Below are 17687 nucleotides of genomic sequence, written 5' to 3'. Positions count from 1 at the left end.
TATAGCAATGAGAAGAATTAAGAAAGACAACAAACAAAAAAATGAAACAAACAAACCCAGAAAGCTATATCAGGTTTATAGTTTGGAAGATTCAATATTGTAAAGATGGCAATTCTCAAATTTGTCATTGCATCTAAGCATTTCGAGCAGGGTTTTATTTCTCATGGAATTGTATAAGCTGACTTAAAATTTTGTAGAAACATAAAGGGTCAAGACAATTTTGAGTAAAAATAAAATGATAGGACTCACTCTATGTGATGTCAAGAACTATCATAAAGTTATAACTATTAAAACTATGGTATTGATACAAGGATAGACAAATAGATGAACAAAATAGATGACCTTTGTTAAAATGAAGAATCCATATTTATGTGAATGTATTAGACATCTCTTGTATACCACCTCAAATCTACTCAACTCACCCTTTACTCCAGTTTCATCTTGACTTAGACCAACTTCCCACAGATGCAACCTAACAATGCTTAGCCTCTTTCTTCTGGGCCCAGACACTATGGCATTGGGAGCCTACGAGATTGCATTTGGCACTTGTGCATGAACTACTCAGATATACTGGAATTATACCCATGAACCATTCAGCCAATGGGGTTGGAGGCCAATGGGTAAATGCTTTGCTTTCCTCTCCCATTCCCCACGCAGTCAATTCTGAGGTACATTTCCTAAGGTTCCTCTGAAGGCCCTGTGGGATTGGGCACTCATAACAGCAGCCAATTCTCTAACTTATGCTTGTATAGGCTTTCTCTTCATTTCTCCTTCACTCCCTGTCCCTCTCTCGTTTCTTGAGATCATGTCACAAATAAATTGTTGATATAATAAGCCTTTGTCTCAGACTCTGCTAATGGGAAAAACTCAGGTTAAACAGTGGATTCATATAATATATCCAACAAAAAAATGTATACATATATTCACCAAAAGACGGAAAAGAATGCTCATAGCAGCAGTACTCATAGTAATATCAAATTGGAAATGGTCCAAATATCCAAAAACAATACATAAATTGTGTTGTATATTCATGTAATTTCATGAAGCAATGAAAATAAACTACTGCTACACACAAAACATGGATGATTCTCGTAAAATCTTGAGTGGAAAAAAGCCAAACAAAAAATGAATATATATTGTATGATTCCACTTAGGTAAAATTTAAAAATAGGGGAAAGTATTCTATTGTGTTCCGACTCAGAATAGTGTTACCTCAGGCAGAGTTAGAAGGTAGATTGGGTCCTAAGACGGTCTCTCTGGAGTGCTAGTCATTTTCCAACTTCTATTTCTTTTCTATAATGAAGTTACATGAATTTGTTCACTTACTAATAATTGACAACATTTATTATTTACTTATACATTTTGATTTTTACTTCAATAAAAAGTTAAATAGCAATACATATTACAAAGAAACAGAGCACGAACCTCAGACAAATAAAAACTTTCAGTGAGTAAAAAAATTAAAAGGGCTAAGGCTTAGAAGATGAAGTATCTCAAATGGTATAACAAAAAGAAGAGTTGGTGCCCAGTCGGTGTGGCTCAATGGTTGAGCGTTGACCTATGAACCAGAAGGTCACTGTTTGATTCCAGTCAAGGGCACATGCCAGGGTTGTGGGCTCGATCCCCATTAGGGGGCGTGCAGGAGGCATCCAATCAATGATTCTCTCTATCACTGATGTTTCTATTTCTCTCTCCATCTCCCTTCCTCTCTGAAATCAATAGAAATATATTTTTAAAAAAACAGCTGATGGAGGATGTTGAGCAAAAATGGTGGGGTGAAGGCACTTCATCCCTCTGACCTGTTAAAGAATCTTATTTACAATTAGTTAACTAGTCTAAATTTCATTTCTACTAATTTTTGTTAACTGCATATAAAGTATGGCCATGAAGACATGCAGGTAAAACCAAAAACAAAAAAGCTATCAAAGGATGATGATGACTATATTTTTCACAGCAAACTAAAATTTTATTTTCCTTCAAGTAAACTGCTGATATTTTACAGGACAATAAGTATTATAAATAAAAGAAACAATAATCAAATCTTCTATCAGAATTTTAATAATTTCATCAAAGTTACAGAATTTACTTTCTTCTTACTACTAAGGTTAATAGCACTTTCTAAAGTGAATTTTTATGGTACCGATTCAATGTACAGATAGCACTTAAGGAGTAATGCTTTTAAACAGACCAATTTCTTTCAGTTGTTATACTGGTATCTTAGTAATGCAGGTAAGTTCATAGCTACAATGCAAAGCGAGCCATCGTGACCTGTCTCATTTCTAAGATCTTTAATCTGGAGTTTAGACTTCTTGAGTTTGTTACCTACCATTTAACTTCTTAGTTTTTAAATCTATGGTACATTTCCAGTGATTCCATTCTATCCTATTAAGAGGTTCTATAATGAAATGAGAATTAGGTGCTAACATTTTCTATTGGCATTAAGAAATAATTCTCCCACCTCATTTTAGGAAGCACTTAAATTCAATTGTATTTTTAACTCTGCCACTTTTGTTCTCTACATCTAATTTATCCTTTCTTTCTGAAATACATTTCCCATTTTTCCTATTTAGCCAGTTGGTGTATATTTACACATGAAATCACAATATTTTCTAGGGCCCATACATTTTACCTAACAGGGTTTAGGCTAATTCTGCATCTTCAAATATTCACATCTAAAAGATGCTTGTGCTCTGTTACTATGGGTTACCAGGAATAAAACAAACATTGTTTTATCTAATTTGATTTTAATGTAATTAATGATTTAGTTTTCAAACAAGCAAATAATTATAGAACAAGAGAAAACATTGCTGAGCTGCTGTCCATCTCTAATACTTGGGCCAGTGCCAGACCAAAAGGAAAGGAATGGATATTCACAGTGTTATAAAACATCAGAGTAAAATGACCAATCAGGAAGCAGCAACAATGAATTCTATGACAAATAATATGTTCAGTCTGAATCTGCCAGTAACTGAATTTTTTTGGGGGGGAAATAAAATGAAAACCCAAGTCCTTTGTAAAGATATAGGACAATGAATGCCCAGATACATCCTGCTGTTAGGAAAACAGTCTCTCCAAAATTCAATACACAAAGGTGGTCCCATTTAATTTTCAACAGTTTTCAATTTCTTCTTGCTCTCCAGCAAACTAAATTTAAGTACATTTCCACATTATTGGGGAATGATCTGAAACTTCATTCAGTTTGAATGACAAGTATTCTGTGACATGGGGTAAAAAGTTGTCTTTTGCAACCAAGTTATAAGACATAATTGTCAAGAAAGTGCATTTCACATAAAAGTACCCATTAGGACTGAAACTTAAAGTGCAACATATAAGGTACTTTAAATAGTGCAAAGTTGTTAAATATATACATTATATGTGCCAAGTCCAAATAAAGCAGGATCTTCTCTCTGCCTACGCCAAACAGGATGATGGGAACATACTTCCACATTTGGAATCCTTTGCAGGTATGTGTATTTTGGTCCATCTGTGTGTGTGTGTGTGTGTGTGTGTGTGTGTGTGTGAGAGAGAGAAAGTCTGTGCCTGAATATGTATGTAACTGCTTTCGGGTCTGTGCAAACGTCTCAAGGTGGTTTCCTAGAATTTGAAACCTTTAAACACTGACATATTTGCTCAATCTCCACTTCTAAGTAGCATCAGGCTTGCAATAATGGTTGAGCTATTTCAGCCTGCATATCTGGTAAGGCAGGTATTTGACTACGAATTAAATGTTTAAAGAAAATTATAAAAAATACAATAACTATAACGCTACCGAGAGAGACCCCTATGAAATAAGCGTTTGACTCTTGCTCGTGTTCTCCTGGCTTGCCACTACCACGGTGGGGTGGAGGGCTCTGTGTGTGAGTCATTGTCCTCGGAGCTGTTGAACTGAGCAGATCCTGGACGCTCCTGAGTGACCCGTTGTGTGGCATGGCGGGGATACTGAGGAGGTGGCAGAGCAGTGGGTACAGATCTGTGGAGTTCATAGCTTCTTTTGTGAAATTCTTTCTGAAGGCAGGACCGTGGGCTAAAAATATTGGATGCATTTCTGCTAGTGCATTGTCATAACCGTGGTTGCCTACTGTAAAGATAAAATGCATGAAAATGTTAGCCAACCAGCAGGCATTCAAATGGAAATAATTGTGGTACTGTCTAAGTCTGAACAAGTAAATGCAAACTTTATCCAATTTGACTTTTAAAAGTCTTTTACAAACAATTTTTGCTGTTGTCCACATCACAGTTCACTTTGGGAAATGAAAAGGTAGCTTTCTCAGGCCAGTATGACCTTGAGCAGCAGCAGATGACCTTGAGCAGCAGAGGATGAAGGGGAAAGAGCAAAACTGAGCCAAGTCAAGAGGAAGTGAAACTGATTTTTCTTTATTTTTTGGTGGCAGGTAAACTACTTGTTAGGTACCTACTATGTTCTAATGATTGCTGTAAAGGTAAAAGATAAAGGTACTCTTAGACATGAAGACAATAAATTCACAATTACTAACAAAACAAGAAAAGCAAGAGATAGAGAAAAAGACACCCCCCCCCAAATCAAACCTCTAGTTACACTTCCAATCCACTACGGAAAAACTAGTCAGGACCCGAGGGTAAAATTTTGACTTTCGAGGTTCAGATCAGGATCTAACTTAGTATTGTGTGCCTAAGTATGGATACAAGTAAAGCAAAATCTTGAGTCTTCTGACTTACCAAGTGATACAAACCTCAAGGATGAAAACTCCTGCATAATAAAAGCTGCACTTCATTTATGATTTACTTTATTTTTGTGAATGGCATTGCGATTTTTTATTTTATTTTGAATTATAGTTTGCATTCAACACCTTTTTTGTATCAGTTTCAGGTGTGCAGCATAGTGGCTAGGCTTTCATTTAGGTTACAAAGTGTTCCCTCCACTAATTCCAGTGCCCACCTGGCACCATAGATAGTTATTACAATATTGTTGACTATATTGCCTATAATAAAAGCTGCATTTTATTAATCCTCACTTGAGGATATTTTTCCCATTGATTTTTTTTTTTTTGAGAGTGGAAGGGAGGGAGAGGGAAGAGAGAGAGAGACATATCGATGTGAGAGAGACACATCAACTGGTTGCCTCCCATATGTGCCCCAGCTGGGTCTGGGGATTGAACCTGCAAGCCAGGTACATGCCCTTGATCAGGAACAGAAACCATGACCCTTTGGTGCGTGGGTTGACACTCTAATCACTGAGCCACACCGGCCAGGGCTAAAATCTGCATTTAAAGCACTTGTGCTTATTAGCATGGTATCAGGGTGCAACGGAGAAGGAGCTACTGTTGATAAGATGGCAACCTAAGAAAACTGACCGGCTTTATTTTAAAGGTGGTGAGGACAATGACTAGCAAATCAGTCTCTAGTACCTATATTGCTACCAGGAAATATGTAAATAGGAACACAACATTTTTTAAAAAAATCTTAAATCAATTTTTCTGAAAGTCACAAACTGATCCTTGGTCATCTCCTTAGAGCAGTGGTCGGCAAACTCATTAGTCAACAGAGCCAAATATCAACAGTACAACAATTGAAATTTCTTTTGAGAGCCAAATTTTTTAAACTTAAACTTCTAATGCCACTTCTTCAAAATAGACTCGCCCAGACCGTGGTATTTTGTGTAAGAGTCACACTCAAGGGGCCAAAGAGCAGCATGTGGCTCGCGAGCCGCAGTTTGCCGACCACTGCCTTAAAGCAATTCCAAATCTACCAAAAGAAGTCTTTCTAAATGCCATAGTTCTTTTGTGTTCACTCAAGTAAAAATAATTCTGGCTTTATGTAATCATCTGTAATTATTTGACAGGGTAAATTATGCTATTCTACTGAATTGGTAGCATCAACATTGGGAAGTATGCCATTATAGAATTTGCAATTGATTGGATGATTGTTCTGTTCATTTCTGTAAGAAGTTGGGATCTAGACTCCCAGTCATGAAGACAAAGGTAATTTTCTCATATCCCACTTATTAGAAAATCGGATTTGAAATGAAATCATTATGACTTACAAAATCTTTCCCATGAATAGGGACTTTGTTTTGTGTGGCAGCCCCTACCATAAATGCTTGGCCCAGTAGGTAATATTTAATAATAGATGCCTAAGGGCAGTGGTTCTCCAACTTCAATGTAAACTGAGACTCCCGGGGGCGGGGGGGGGGGGGGGGGGGAGTGCAAAAACACAGATTGCTGGGCTATGCCCTTACAGTTTCTAATTCAGTAGGTCTGGGTTGGGTCCAAGAATCTGCATTTCTAACAAATTCGCAGGCAATCTGGATGCTGCTGGTCCAGGGAATGCACTTTGAGAACCTCTGCTTTTGAACATAAGGGCTTAATTTCTTGTAGAACTCCGGCTGAGAAGAACTGTAGTGGTCAATATTTAATTATTTTGTTGAGTAAATGGACACAATTTAAAATAAATAGGAACATTATTAAGGTTTCCTGTCAAAAATAGGGGTGACCAATCTATTGTGTAATTGAACTTCACCAAACCAAATTTCCAGAGAGTCCCTTAAATTCATGTTAACTGCAAAGTTTTGAGCAACCCTTCTAACATAAGCGCTAACTGCACACTATAGAATATCTGAACATATAAAGGCCAAATAAATTATTTTTAAAGGCCTTCTTAAAATGGTCCCTCTCATGTCATTAAATATTGGTTTACAGATCATTATTTGTATGTAAAACCAGTTTTAAGAACAAGGAACCATGTATATGTACATATTACAGAATGACATAGAATCTGTCACTATGAATTATGTATACAAGTGCCATTGACAGGCAACTGCTTTTCTTTTCATCAATAAAGATGACAGGAACCTAGTTCTACCTAAAGGGTCATTTTTGCACATCTGCTATATATAGCAAGGACCAATAACCCAAACAGCATTTCTAGATAGTCTGACACAATGTGGATCCTTCAACATTCAAGTAACGGAGTAGAAACAAATCCCAATGAACTGATAACTGATCAGGAGTGCATGTTAATATAGAGATCCACCAGGAAGCCCATGCCAGGTAGTCCAACAGAGGAAGTTTAATATGGGGACTAGTTATAAAAGTGTTGAAGAGCTAAGAAGCAAACATGTGATGGTGAGGTTATCCAGTGTTAGACAGTGGAACCTCCTACAGGGCCCAGGGCTGGAGGGACAGAGGAAGAGGTGGTTGGTTTTACCAGAGCCCAAAAGCCAGGGCTACTTAACCAGAGTTGAGGTCAGTGAGATAGTTGAGAGCTGGGATCACAGAGGAAATGAACCCATTGTTAGAGACACAGCCTGAGGCAGAGTAGAGAACAAATACCCTGGCTTACAAACTCCTGTCAGGGTGTTCTATTGGTCAAACCTAACCAGTAACCAGTTAGCAAAGGGAACTGGGGAATTTAATTTAGTCTTTAGAGGTCAGTGACTGGTGATACAAAACAGACAAAGAAAAGAGCAGGGGAGCTTGAGAGCAAATTGCAAATGACAGACACAATGGAGATGAGTAAAATTCTGCAGATGACTTTTCCATTTGGCTAGCTTGTTAAAGCAATGTAAGAAGAGAAAATTACACATTAAGGATGGCAGAAAGTGCCTTATTTTGCATGTTTGAATTTTAAATGGAACTTCCATTATATTCTGAATTTATACAGAGGCAATAGCTCCAAAATTATATCACGAGGTATTAGGAAAACACATCTTGATATATTATTTTACATGACACATTAACTTCTTTTTAGAAATGTTTCCAAGGTATAAAGCAAAGTTGGCCTACATTTGGTAGAACCAGAAAGAAGGGAAGAAAATACTAGAAAGCTGATAATTGCAAATAAAAAAAGAGTTTAAATTCTAATGAAATCAGGAGGCCTTGGCCCGGTAGCTAAGATGGTTAGAGCATAACCCCAATATGCCAAGGCTGCAAGTACAATTCCAGGTCAGGACACATACAAGAATCAACCCACAAATGCATAAATAAGTGGAACAACAAATTTCTCTCTCTCTCTCTTCCTCTCTCTTCCTCTCTCTCTCTCTCTCTCTCTCTCTCTCTCTCTCTCTCTCCCTTTCTCTTTCTCTCTAAAATTAATTAAAAAATTCTAATCAAACCAGTATATAAAACAGAGAAAATAATTCAATTACATTTCAGTTACATTTTTCTCAGGAACATCATGTTTATAATTAGCAGTATAGGTCACTGTGCATATTTTTGGTCTGGCTTCAAGAGAAGTAAATGATTCATTTTTTAGGAGGTTACCTCTTTTTAAAGCCCCAAGAGTTGGTCTGAGTCTTTACTTTGCTATTAATATATAAGACCAGCTAGTTATTCAACCAGCAAATAAAGTGCTGTATTATCCATCGCGTCCACATTAGCACACAGCGATGCAGAATGGGAAGAAATAACTGTAGCATACTCACACATAAGGCCATCTGACTTATTCTGTAAAATGTACCACCCTTCGTCAGCCACTGCTATAATTGGTTGAACCCGGTTGTTGTATTTGTAATGCCATCTTTCTGGAATCTCTTCTTTTTTGTAAACAGTCAGATTAGGATGCGCATGAGCTAGTGCCTCATAGACTTCATCAAATTTACCTTTAAGAGAAGGGAGGAGAGACACTCAGAACAAAAGACTCACTGCTACAATCGAATAAACTATCATGGCAATAGAGGTCATTCAATGCACACACCCTACTGAGGTCACAAGCCAGCTAGCTAGCTAGACACTTTAGAATTCTCATCCCTTTTAAGGAATCTTGAGTAGAAAAGGGGGGTGGAGGGAGCAGGGACTAATAAATAATCTTCTGCTCTAAGTAAATTATCCTTATACAATTAAGAGATTATGTAGAACCTGAAATCTCTAATTTGAGATTTCTTAATAACTTAAACATACACACAATGCATGTAATACTGCAACACCCAAACTAAAACAAAGGGCTGCATTCTGCTAGTTATGAGTGCATATTTTCTTATCTAGAATAAGAAAATGGAGGGGAATGGAGGGTGAGGACTGGGACAGGACAAGGTGAAGGTGGGAAGCAGACTGCAAAGTAGACAAGTTCTTCAAAACCCTGGAGGTCTTGCAAAAGTACTTCACATGCAATAAACTTGGGCACTGTCTGCACTTGTTTGTTATTCAAATCCATTTGGTAGGGGTTCCTCTCTGCCTTCCACACCCGGCAAGGCGACACCATACCGATTTTATAAGGAAAACTGAAGGATTGATGTGATTTTCTGAAACAAAAACAAACTTGCTATTCCATACTGAATTTGTTGAAAAGTTTGTGTGCAGGCACGTATGCCTATTTTAACATTCACCATTTCCTATGATCCTCTGAATTCCCCCGTGAAGGACAGACTCTCATTTGGGAGGTATACTGCTTTTCCAAATCTGTTCTCTCATTTGAGACCTAGACAACCCTAGGACCTGATAAGGAAGAAGCCAGAGGAGTTGGTCCGAGTCTTGCTCTGTCTTACATTGTGATCTGGGGACGTAATACTTGGTGACAGACTGACATGAGGCTTGGAGGAGAGATTTCTAAATTTTGAAATTCTTGTTATTGCTTGCCTTACTTATAGTTAAGAAAATGAAATCTTGGGTTGACCAAAGCTTCCTCCTTCTTACATTCCACTGCTTCCTTATTAAGCAGGTCCTAAGGAGATACACACACACACACACACACACACACACACACACACACACACACACACGAAGCCCGGTGCACAAAATTTGTGCACCGGGAGCAGGGGGGCGGGGTGTTGTTCCAGAGCCCAGCTTGCACCCTCTCCAATCTGGGATCCCTCTCACAATCCAAGACTGCTAGCTCCCAACCGCTCGACTGCCTGCCTGCCTGATTGCCCCTAACTGCTTCTGCCAGCCAGCCTGATCACCCCCTAACCACTCTCCTGCCAGCCTGATTGATGCCTAACTGCTCCCCTGCCAGCCCGATTGCCCCCAACTGCCCTCCCCTGTTGGCCTGGTCACCCCCAACTACCCTCCCCTGCAGGCCTGGTTCCCCCCAACTGCCCTCCCCTGCAAGCCTGGTCACACCCAACTGCCCTTCCTGCAGGCCTGGTCGCTCCCAACTGCCCTCCCCTACAGACCTCGTTGCCCCTAACTGCCCTCCCCTGCTGGCCTGGTTGTCCCTAACTGCCCTCCCCTGCTGGCCTGGTCACCCCTAACTGCCCTTCCCTGCTGGTCTGGTTGCCCCCAACTGCCCTCCCCTGCAGGCCTGGTCCCCCACAACTGCCCTCCCCTGCAGGCCTGGTCCCCCCAACTGTCCTCCCCTGGAGAACTGGTTGCCCCCAACTGCCCTCCTCTGCCAGCCCAGTCACCCCTAACTGCCCTCCCCTGCAGGCCTCATCACCCCCAACTGCCCTCCTCTGCAAGCCTGGTTGCTCCCAACTGCCCTTCCTTGCAGGCCTGGTCCCTCCCAACTGCCCTCCCCTGCTGGCCATCTTGTGGCAGCCATCTTGTGTGTTGGAGTGATGGTCAATTTGCATATTACCTCTTTATTATATAGGAGATACACACACACACACATATATATATATGTGTGTGTGTGTGTATCTATATATATATAGATAGATAGAGAGAGAGAGAGAGAGAGGGGTGGGGCAGAGAGGGAGAGGGAGGCTTTTAGGGCTTCTATGAAATCAGTCCTTTTCTATCTTCCCATTGCAACTTCTCTGAGAAGGGGGTTGAAACTTTCATCATATTAAATGATTCCAAAATGGTTAAAGACAGCATCAATTGCAATATTCTAGGAAATAGTGAAAAATTAGACTTTAAGGGATACCAGCAAGTTGGTTTAGGGCAGTGGTCGGCAAACTCATTAGTCAACAGAGCCAAATATCAACAGTCCAACGATTGAAATTTCTTTTGAGAGCCAAATTTTTTAAACTTAAACTTCTGCTAATGCCACTTCTTCAAAATAGACTCGCCTAGGCCATGGTATTTTGTGGAAAAGCCACACTCAAGGGACCAAAGAGCCACATGTGGTTTGCGAGCCACAGTTTGCTGACCACGGGTTTAGGGAGATAAAATATTCTGTTAGCAACCTACAGCTGTCGGAGGGGAGGGTGTCTGGGGGGCTGGGTGAGAAGGGCGAAGCAAATTGAAAAACAACTCATAAATACAGAAAACCGTATGGTGATTACCAGAGGGAATGGGGGTGAGGGGAACAATAGAAGAGGGTAAAGGGGAGATAAATGGTGATGGAAGGAGACTTGACTTGGGTGGTGACCATGCAATATACAGATGATGTATTATAGACCTGTACACCTGAAACCTATATAATTTCATTAACCAATGTCACCCCAATAAATTCAATAAAAATTTAAAAGATTCTGTTAGCATATTTTCCAGGAAGTAGCTAGGCCTCCAGGTAAGCATCTGCAGACACCGCTGAAGGACACCAGGAAAGAACCAGCTCAAACAGGTTAAGGCATCTATTATGAACTTAAGGCAACTAAGAGCTCATTTTAACAGTGAAATTCCCACTTCTGAGAGGGCCCTGGATACCATTTTCTGAACATGGGGTGCATGAATAGGCATGACCTACTACTGCGCCCACACCTACCCTACACCAACCCTTACAGACTATGACAAAAATTTCCATCATGAATATGCACTGAAGTGACAGGATAAAAGCAGAGGCTCCCCAGTTTGGGGAGCCATGGCTTTGGAAATTATTTCCCGTGGGCTCCTTATTTGGGGGCAAATAAATTGTGCTTTGTGGGGCAAATTCAGTTCAGTAACAACGACAACGACAACAAAAAAGGGATTTTGGTTTTTTTTTCAGAATCTAAGGAGTGAATTCCAGAATATTACCATGGCACAGGCAAGCATACTTTAAAGGCACAGAAGCAAAAATTCCCCACTCAATGGCCCTGGGTTTATGCAGACTGGGTCTCAGATCAACAGTCAGACTCACCTTCTTTGGGCAGGATGGCTGCTACTGGAGACTGGTCAATCAGCAGGTAGAGGTCTTTATCCAGATACTGGTTGAGTTCTATCACCTTCTCCTCAGAACACTGGGTCATTCCGTGATCACTTGTGATAATTAGGTTCAGAGTGTTCCACAAGTTTGCCTTTTTCAGCATTTGTATAAGGTATCCTAACTTGTTGTCAATATCTGAAATGACAGGCCCCATGAGTGGACTGTCAGGTCCCAAATGGTGGCCCATGTCGTCAGGGTCTTCCCAATAGAGAAGACCAAGATTGATGGGCTCTTTTGATGTAAACCATTCAATAATTTTGGCAACCCTTTCTTCAAATGAAACGGACTCATTGTAAAGCATGTAGTGAGTAGGAAAGCTCTCATGGATTTTCACATCTGTGCCGGGCCACATGGCTGCACCACTGGTATGTCCAGCCCTCTGATTTGTGATCCATATTGGTGTTGCTTCTTCCCAAAACTCAGAATCATAAATATTCATGTTATCCAAGGAGAAAGATTTGTTCAGAATAGGATCAAACATGTCATTTGCAACAATCCCATGATTCTCTGCAAAGAGGCCAGTTACCAAGGTATAATGGTTAGGGTAGGTCTTTGTAATAAAAATATTAGTAACTTGCTTCACATGAACACCATATTTCATAACATAATGAAAATGAGGCGTCGGAACTCTATATAAGTAATCCCAACGGAATCCATCAAATGAAACTAGTAGGACCTTTTGCTGATCTGGTTGGAGAGAAAATGTAATTGAAAGTGTTAATGCAGCAAGTATGAAGGCTGTGCAGAGGAGTTTTGAAGTCATTTTCAAAGTACTTGATCAGTTCAGCATAAGATAATCTGTATAAGAAAAAAACATATAGAAGCTAATTTAGTTTTATATTTTTTACTTAAAACTGAGAGTGATGGTGCTGAGTAATCCCAGTTATAAATCACAGCCTGCAAGGATTACGTTACAGAACTCCATCTTAAACAAGAGACCTGAGTAATAAAGTTAAGAAGTTTAGCTGCATTAGAAACTGTTTTACTTTCCAAGAATTTATCAAGAATCAAAACATTCCTCAAAGAAATTATTTAAATAGGTTCCCAAACATCACTTAAAAATATGATATACTTTACATACAACTTTTCAGAAACATTTTCAGGTTGACTCAAACTTCTCACAGTCAAATACCTATGAACATATTTATCATTATTAGACCTACTATAGGAACCTAGAAACAAGAAAGTACTGTTGGCAAACCCAATAATAATGCTTTAGAATATACACTGAGTGGCCAGATTATTAAGATCTCTGAATGCATAATAATCTGGCCACTCAGTGTATGTGTGTGTGTGAGTGTTTGTGTGTGTGTATGTATATATATATGTATATATATATATGTGTGTGTGTGTGTGTGTGTGTGTGTGTATATATATATATATATATATATATATATATATATATATATATATTTTAGAGGCCCAGTGCATGAATTTGTGCATGGGTGGGATCCGGCCAGCCTGGCCAGGGGAAGGGGACATGGGCGGTTGGCCAGCCTGCCTGCTGGTCGAACTCCTGGTCAAGGGGATAATTTGCATATTAGCCTTTTATTATATAGGATATACACTGAGTGGCCCGATTATTATGCGTTCAGAGATCATAATGATCTGGCCACTCCACTCAGAGAGAGAGAGAGAGAGAGAGAGAGAGAGAGAGAGAGAGAGAGAGAGAGAGAGAGTGTGTGTGTGTGTGTATATATATATTTTTTTTTTTCAAAGCCAAAGCCTGCCCTGGCAGGGTAGTTCAGTTGGTTAGCAAGTCATCTCAATATGCCAAGGTTGCAAGTTTGATCCCTGGTCAGAGTACAGATAAGAATCAACCAATGAATGCATAAATAAGTAGAACAATAAATCAATGTTTCTTTCTTTCTCTCTTCCCTGCTAAAATCAGTAAGTATATAAAACTTTTTACAAAGCCAAAGCCTTATGTTTGGTTCATCATGGTTAGAGATGTTACTAGAGAGAGAAGAAAATACATTAACTTGGTTTCTTGAAGAGAGACATAAAATTTGTGATATTCAAATATATTTGTGAAATGTAATCTGTCTTCATTTATTAATAATCAAATCATAGCCTTATTTAAACAATTAGATTCTAAACTAAATATAAACAGAAACATATTTTTAGTAGATATTTCCATATTTATTTTATTTTTCCCCCAATCACCATTTATCCCTATACCCTCTTCCACCTTCACCTGCCCCTTTCCTCCCCACAATCACCACACTGTGCATGAGTTCTTTTTTTTCTCAATCCCTGCACTACCACCCCGAATCCTTCCCCACTTACACCCCCACCCCCTCACACACACAAACCAGAGCTGTCTGCATGCTCTTTATCTATGACCTGTCTTTATTTTGCTTGTTAGTCCAGTTTGTTCATTAAATTCCACATATGAGTGAAATTATATGGTATTTGTCTTTCTCTGACTGGCTTATTTCACTTAGCATAATGTTCTCCAGGTCTATCCATGCTATCACAAAGGGTAAAATTTTTTTCCTTTTTATTGCATAATAGCCTTCAATTGCCTAAGTGTACTACAGCTATTTTATCCACTCATCTACTGATGGAAACTTGGACTGCTTCAAAATCTTGGTTATCGTATATAACACTGCAGTGAACATAGGAGTGCATATATTCTTTCATATTAGTGTTTCAGGTTTCTTCGGATAAATTCCCAAAAGGGGAATTGATGGGTTATAAGGCAGTTCTATTTTTCATTTTTTAAACTATATTTTTATTGATTTAAGACAGAAAGGGAGAGGGAGAGAGATAGATAGAAACATGATTCTCTCTGTGATGAGAGAGAAACATTGATTAGCTGCCTCCTGCATACCACCCCGCGCCCCCCACCCCCCCAACCAGGAATCTCAAAACCCAGGCATTTGCCCTGACCTGGAATCAAACCATGACTTCCTGGTTCATAGGTAGACACTCAACCACTGAGCCACACCGGTGGGGCCATTTTTCATTTTTTGAGGTAACTCCATGCTACTTTCTACTGTGGATGCACCAATCTGCATCCCCACCAACAGTGCACAAGGGTTCCCTTTTCTCCACATACTTGCCAACACTTGTTTGATTTATTGATGAAGCCATACTGACAGGTGTGACATGATATCTCATTGTGGTTTTAATTTGCATTTCTCTGATGATTAGTGATGTTGAGCATCTATTCATATGTCTATTGGAGAAGTGTCTATTCAGATGCTGACCTTCCTAATGTCAAAACTTGTTAACATTTAATCTTATAACTGATTAAGATTAAATAATCTCTTTGGACCAAGGTTGTTGGTCTGTTGTTTTTTTAAACTGCATATTATTTCTAAAAAGCTTCCTTTTCCCCCTTCCAGCCTGCCCCACCCCCACCCCAGACCCTCACCACCCCATTGTCTGTGTCCAAGGGCCATGCATATATGCATACACGTTCTTGATTGATTACTTCCCACCTGCCCCCCTTCCCCTCTTCCCTCTAAGACTCCGCACTCTTTTCCATGCTTCCATGTCTCTGGATCCACTCCATTCATCAGTTTGTTACTTAGATTCCACATATGAGTGAGATCATGTGATACTTGTCTTTCTCTAACTCACTTATTTCACTTAGCATGATACTCTCCAGGTCCCTCCATGCTATCTCAAAGGGTAAGAGATTCTTCTTTTTTACTGCTGCATAGTATTCCATGGTATAAATGTACCACAGCTTTTTTTTATCCATTCATCTACTGATGGGCATTAGGGCTGTTTGCAGATCTTAGCTATTGTAAATTGTGCTGCCATGAACATCGGGGTGCATACATTCTTTCTGATTGGTGTTTCGGGTTTCTTAGGACATATTCCTAGAAGTGGGATCACTGGGTCAAATAGCAGTCCCATATTTAATTTTCTGAGGAAACTCCATACTGTTTTCCATAATGGCCACACCAGTCTGCATTCCCACCAGCAGTGTAATAGGGTTCCCTTTTCTCCACATCCTCGCCAGCTAAAAAGCTTTTATTCAAGAAAGCTAATAAGAGGCAATGTAGATAAATAATACATATGTAAATTTTGTTGGTTCTCATTGGGCTTGCAAATCAAGCAAGGATTTTTTGTTCTTCCCCTTTCCTGTCCATTCTTGCATGAAGGTTTTGTAAGCCCACCAAAAATTGGATCTAACCATACGTTGTGCCAAGAAATCTCTTGAATTCAGCTTTGACATCTTCCTAATTTGAATTACTGAAGACATGTTTAAACCTCAAAAAACGAACCTGTCTTGCCTTGCTATATTAGAGCTACAGGTACATAAAAACTTCTTGGCATATTTGCTTTCTTTTCAGATGCAATAATTCTATTTTGTTTGCTTTTTAAACATGATTTTACCATACAGAGAACTAAATTAGTTAAACTGAAATTGTCTGAGGCATAGGTCTCCAGACAATGATTCAAAATTAAATTTAAAAACTATTTTTCAAATGGCAATAGTGTTTCCTCTTCTGGAAGGGACATTAAAAATCAGTTCCAATAAGAAACTGCAAATATATTTACTAAGATATGTAGATGAGGATGGTGGTTCCTTTCTCTTTCTCCCTTTTCCATCACCGTCCTAACACAAAGAAGGCTAATATAAACCAAATATAATTTAAACCTAAAAAAAAAAAAATCAACTACGCGAAACACCTGATTTTCCTCTAAGTAAATTCATTCAGTAACCGTGGTAAGCAGGAAAGAACTGCTTTCTCGGGACAAAGGAAAACAAAGGCTAAGTGTTGTCTAAAGCATAAGAATGTTTGAAAAGCAGAACCGACATTCTCACCTCCATGACACAGAGCAAAGAGAGAGATGGGGGTGGGATGAACGACATCTCAGATTTTTCTTTTTTCATGCATGAAATGCTGCACAGGGCGGCGGAATCCCTACCTCTGGGTCCAAATTTCTCTGGGCCGCTTTCCGATTCCTTTTTCCTCCAACCCTCCCCCCCACGCCCCACAGACAGCCTTGGAAATCTGGAGGGTAGGGGCGCCAAGAAACGCGAAGAAGAGGGACAGTGGAGGAGGAGCAGGTGAATCGACATCAAGAAGGGTCGCCCCATCGCCTCCGCTGGCGTTCCACCCTCGTCCTGGGGAAGGGTCGCGGCGTAGGGCACGCCCCCCCGAGGCCTGCGGATGCCCCGACGTGGGCTGTGTGTGTGCACTGGGGACTCGTTTGGGGATCCACCAAGAGCTCACAGGGTCGCCAGAAGGCAAGCCTCCCACTTCCCTGGACTCTTACCTTCGCAACGATCCGGTCCGTCCGCATCGGTTTGGGGAAACAGGAGGCAGGATCTGGAGGGGGCTCCCTTCCTCAGATCCGGGGCAACAGCGGGGAGGGTGGCGGGAGCCTGGGGGACCCCTTGAGCCCGCAGCCGCTCACCCGCACGCAACCTCAGCGCAGAGCACCTGACCAGCACCGCGTCCACGCCGCCGGCTCCGCCCCTTGGCTTTCATTGGCTCCGGTAGAGACACCCTGTTGACGGGTTCCTGGGAGTCGCTGGAGACCCTGTCAATCAGCGGGAGCGGGCGGTGCTGCCTGGGTTTGGAGGGCGGAGAGGGCAGGAGCCGAATGGAGCTGAAAGCCAGAGCTGGCCCAGCCGGGAGGCCGGGGGCGGGGAAGGGGACCCCTGCTTTGCCTAGCGTGCCTTTTCTGTAGTCAGTGATGCAGAGATTATAATGCGCTACCCCTCCGGCATGTTT

The 17687-nt window shown here is 40.5% G+C and overlaps 1 protein-coding gene across 2 annotated transcripts; it reads right to left on the bottom strand.

Annotated features, from left to right (window-relative positions):
• Positions 1-1320: 1320 nt before the first annotated feature.
• On the bottom strand, positions 1321-17430 carry ENPP5 (ectonucleotide pyrophosphatase/phosphodiesterase family member 5). 2 transcript variants are annotated; one of them, XM_080663514.1, is made up of 4 exons: positions 17227-17430; positions 11917-12780; positions 8399-8575; positions 1321-4078 (listed from the first exon to the last, which is right to left on the bottom strand). In XM_080663514.1, the coding sequence occupies exons 2-4, from the start codon at positions 12743-12745 to the stop codon at positions 3654-3656; spliced, it is 1431 nt and encodes a 476-aa protein (XP_080519640.1). In that variant the 5' UTR covers positions 12746-12780; positions 17227-17430; the 3' UTR covers positions 1321-3653. The 2 variants fall into 2 exon arrangements, with proteins under 2 accessions (XP_080519640.1, XP_080519641.1); XM_080663515.1 differs by having other exon boundaries at positions 11917-12489; positions 17227-17380.
• Positions 17431-17687: the final 257 nt, after the last annotated feature.

This window comes from Plecotus auritus (assembly GCF_963455305.1).
Source record: "Plecotus auritus genome assembly, chromosome: 4".
NCBI lineage: Eukaryota > Metazoa > Chordata > Mammalia > Chiroptera > Vespertilionidae > Plecotus > Plecotus auritus.
The sequence above is the reverse complement of the archived record's forward strand: the minus strand, read 5'-3'. Positions and strand labels throughout refer to the sequence as shown.

Bases quoted from the DNA above. Each gene is read 5' to 3' on its own strand.
- ENPP5 (XM_080663514.1), bottom strand. From the start codon at position 12,745: ATGACTTCAAAACTCCTCTGCACAGCCTTCATACTTGCTGCATTAACA. The intron at 8,576-11,916 runs GTGAGTCTGACT...CTTCTCTTAAAG, and splicing joins AGCCATCCTGCCCAAAGAAG to GTAAATTTGATGAAGTCTAT. The intron at 4,079-8,398 runs GTGAGTATGCTA...TTATCTTTACAG, and splicing joins TAAGTCAGATGGCCTTATGT to TAGGCAACCACGGTTATGAC.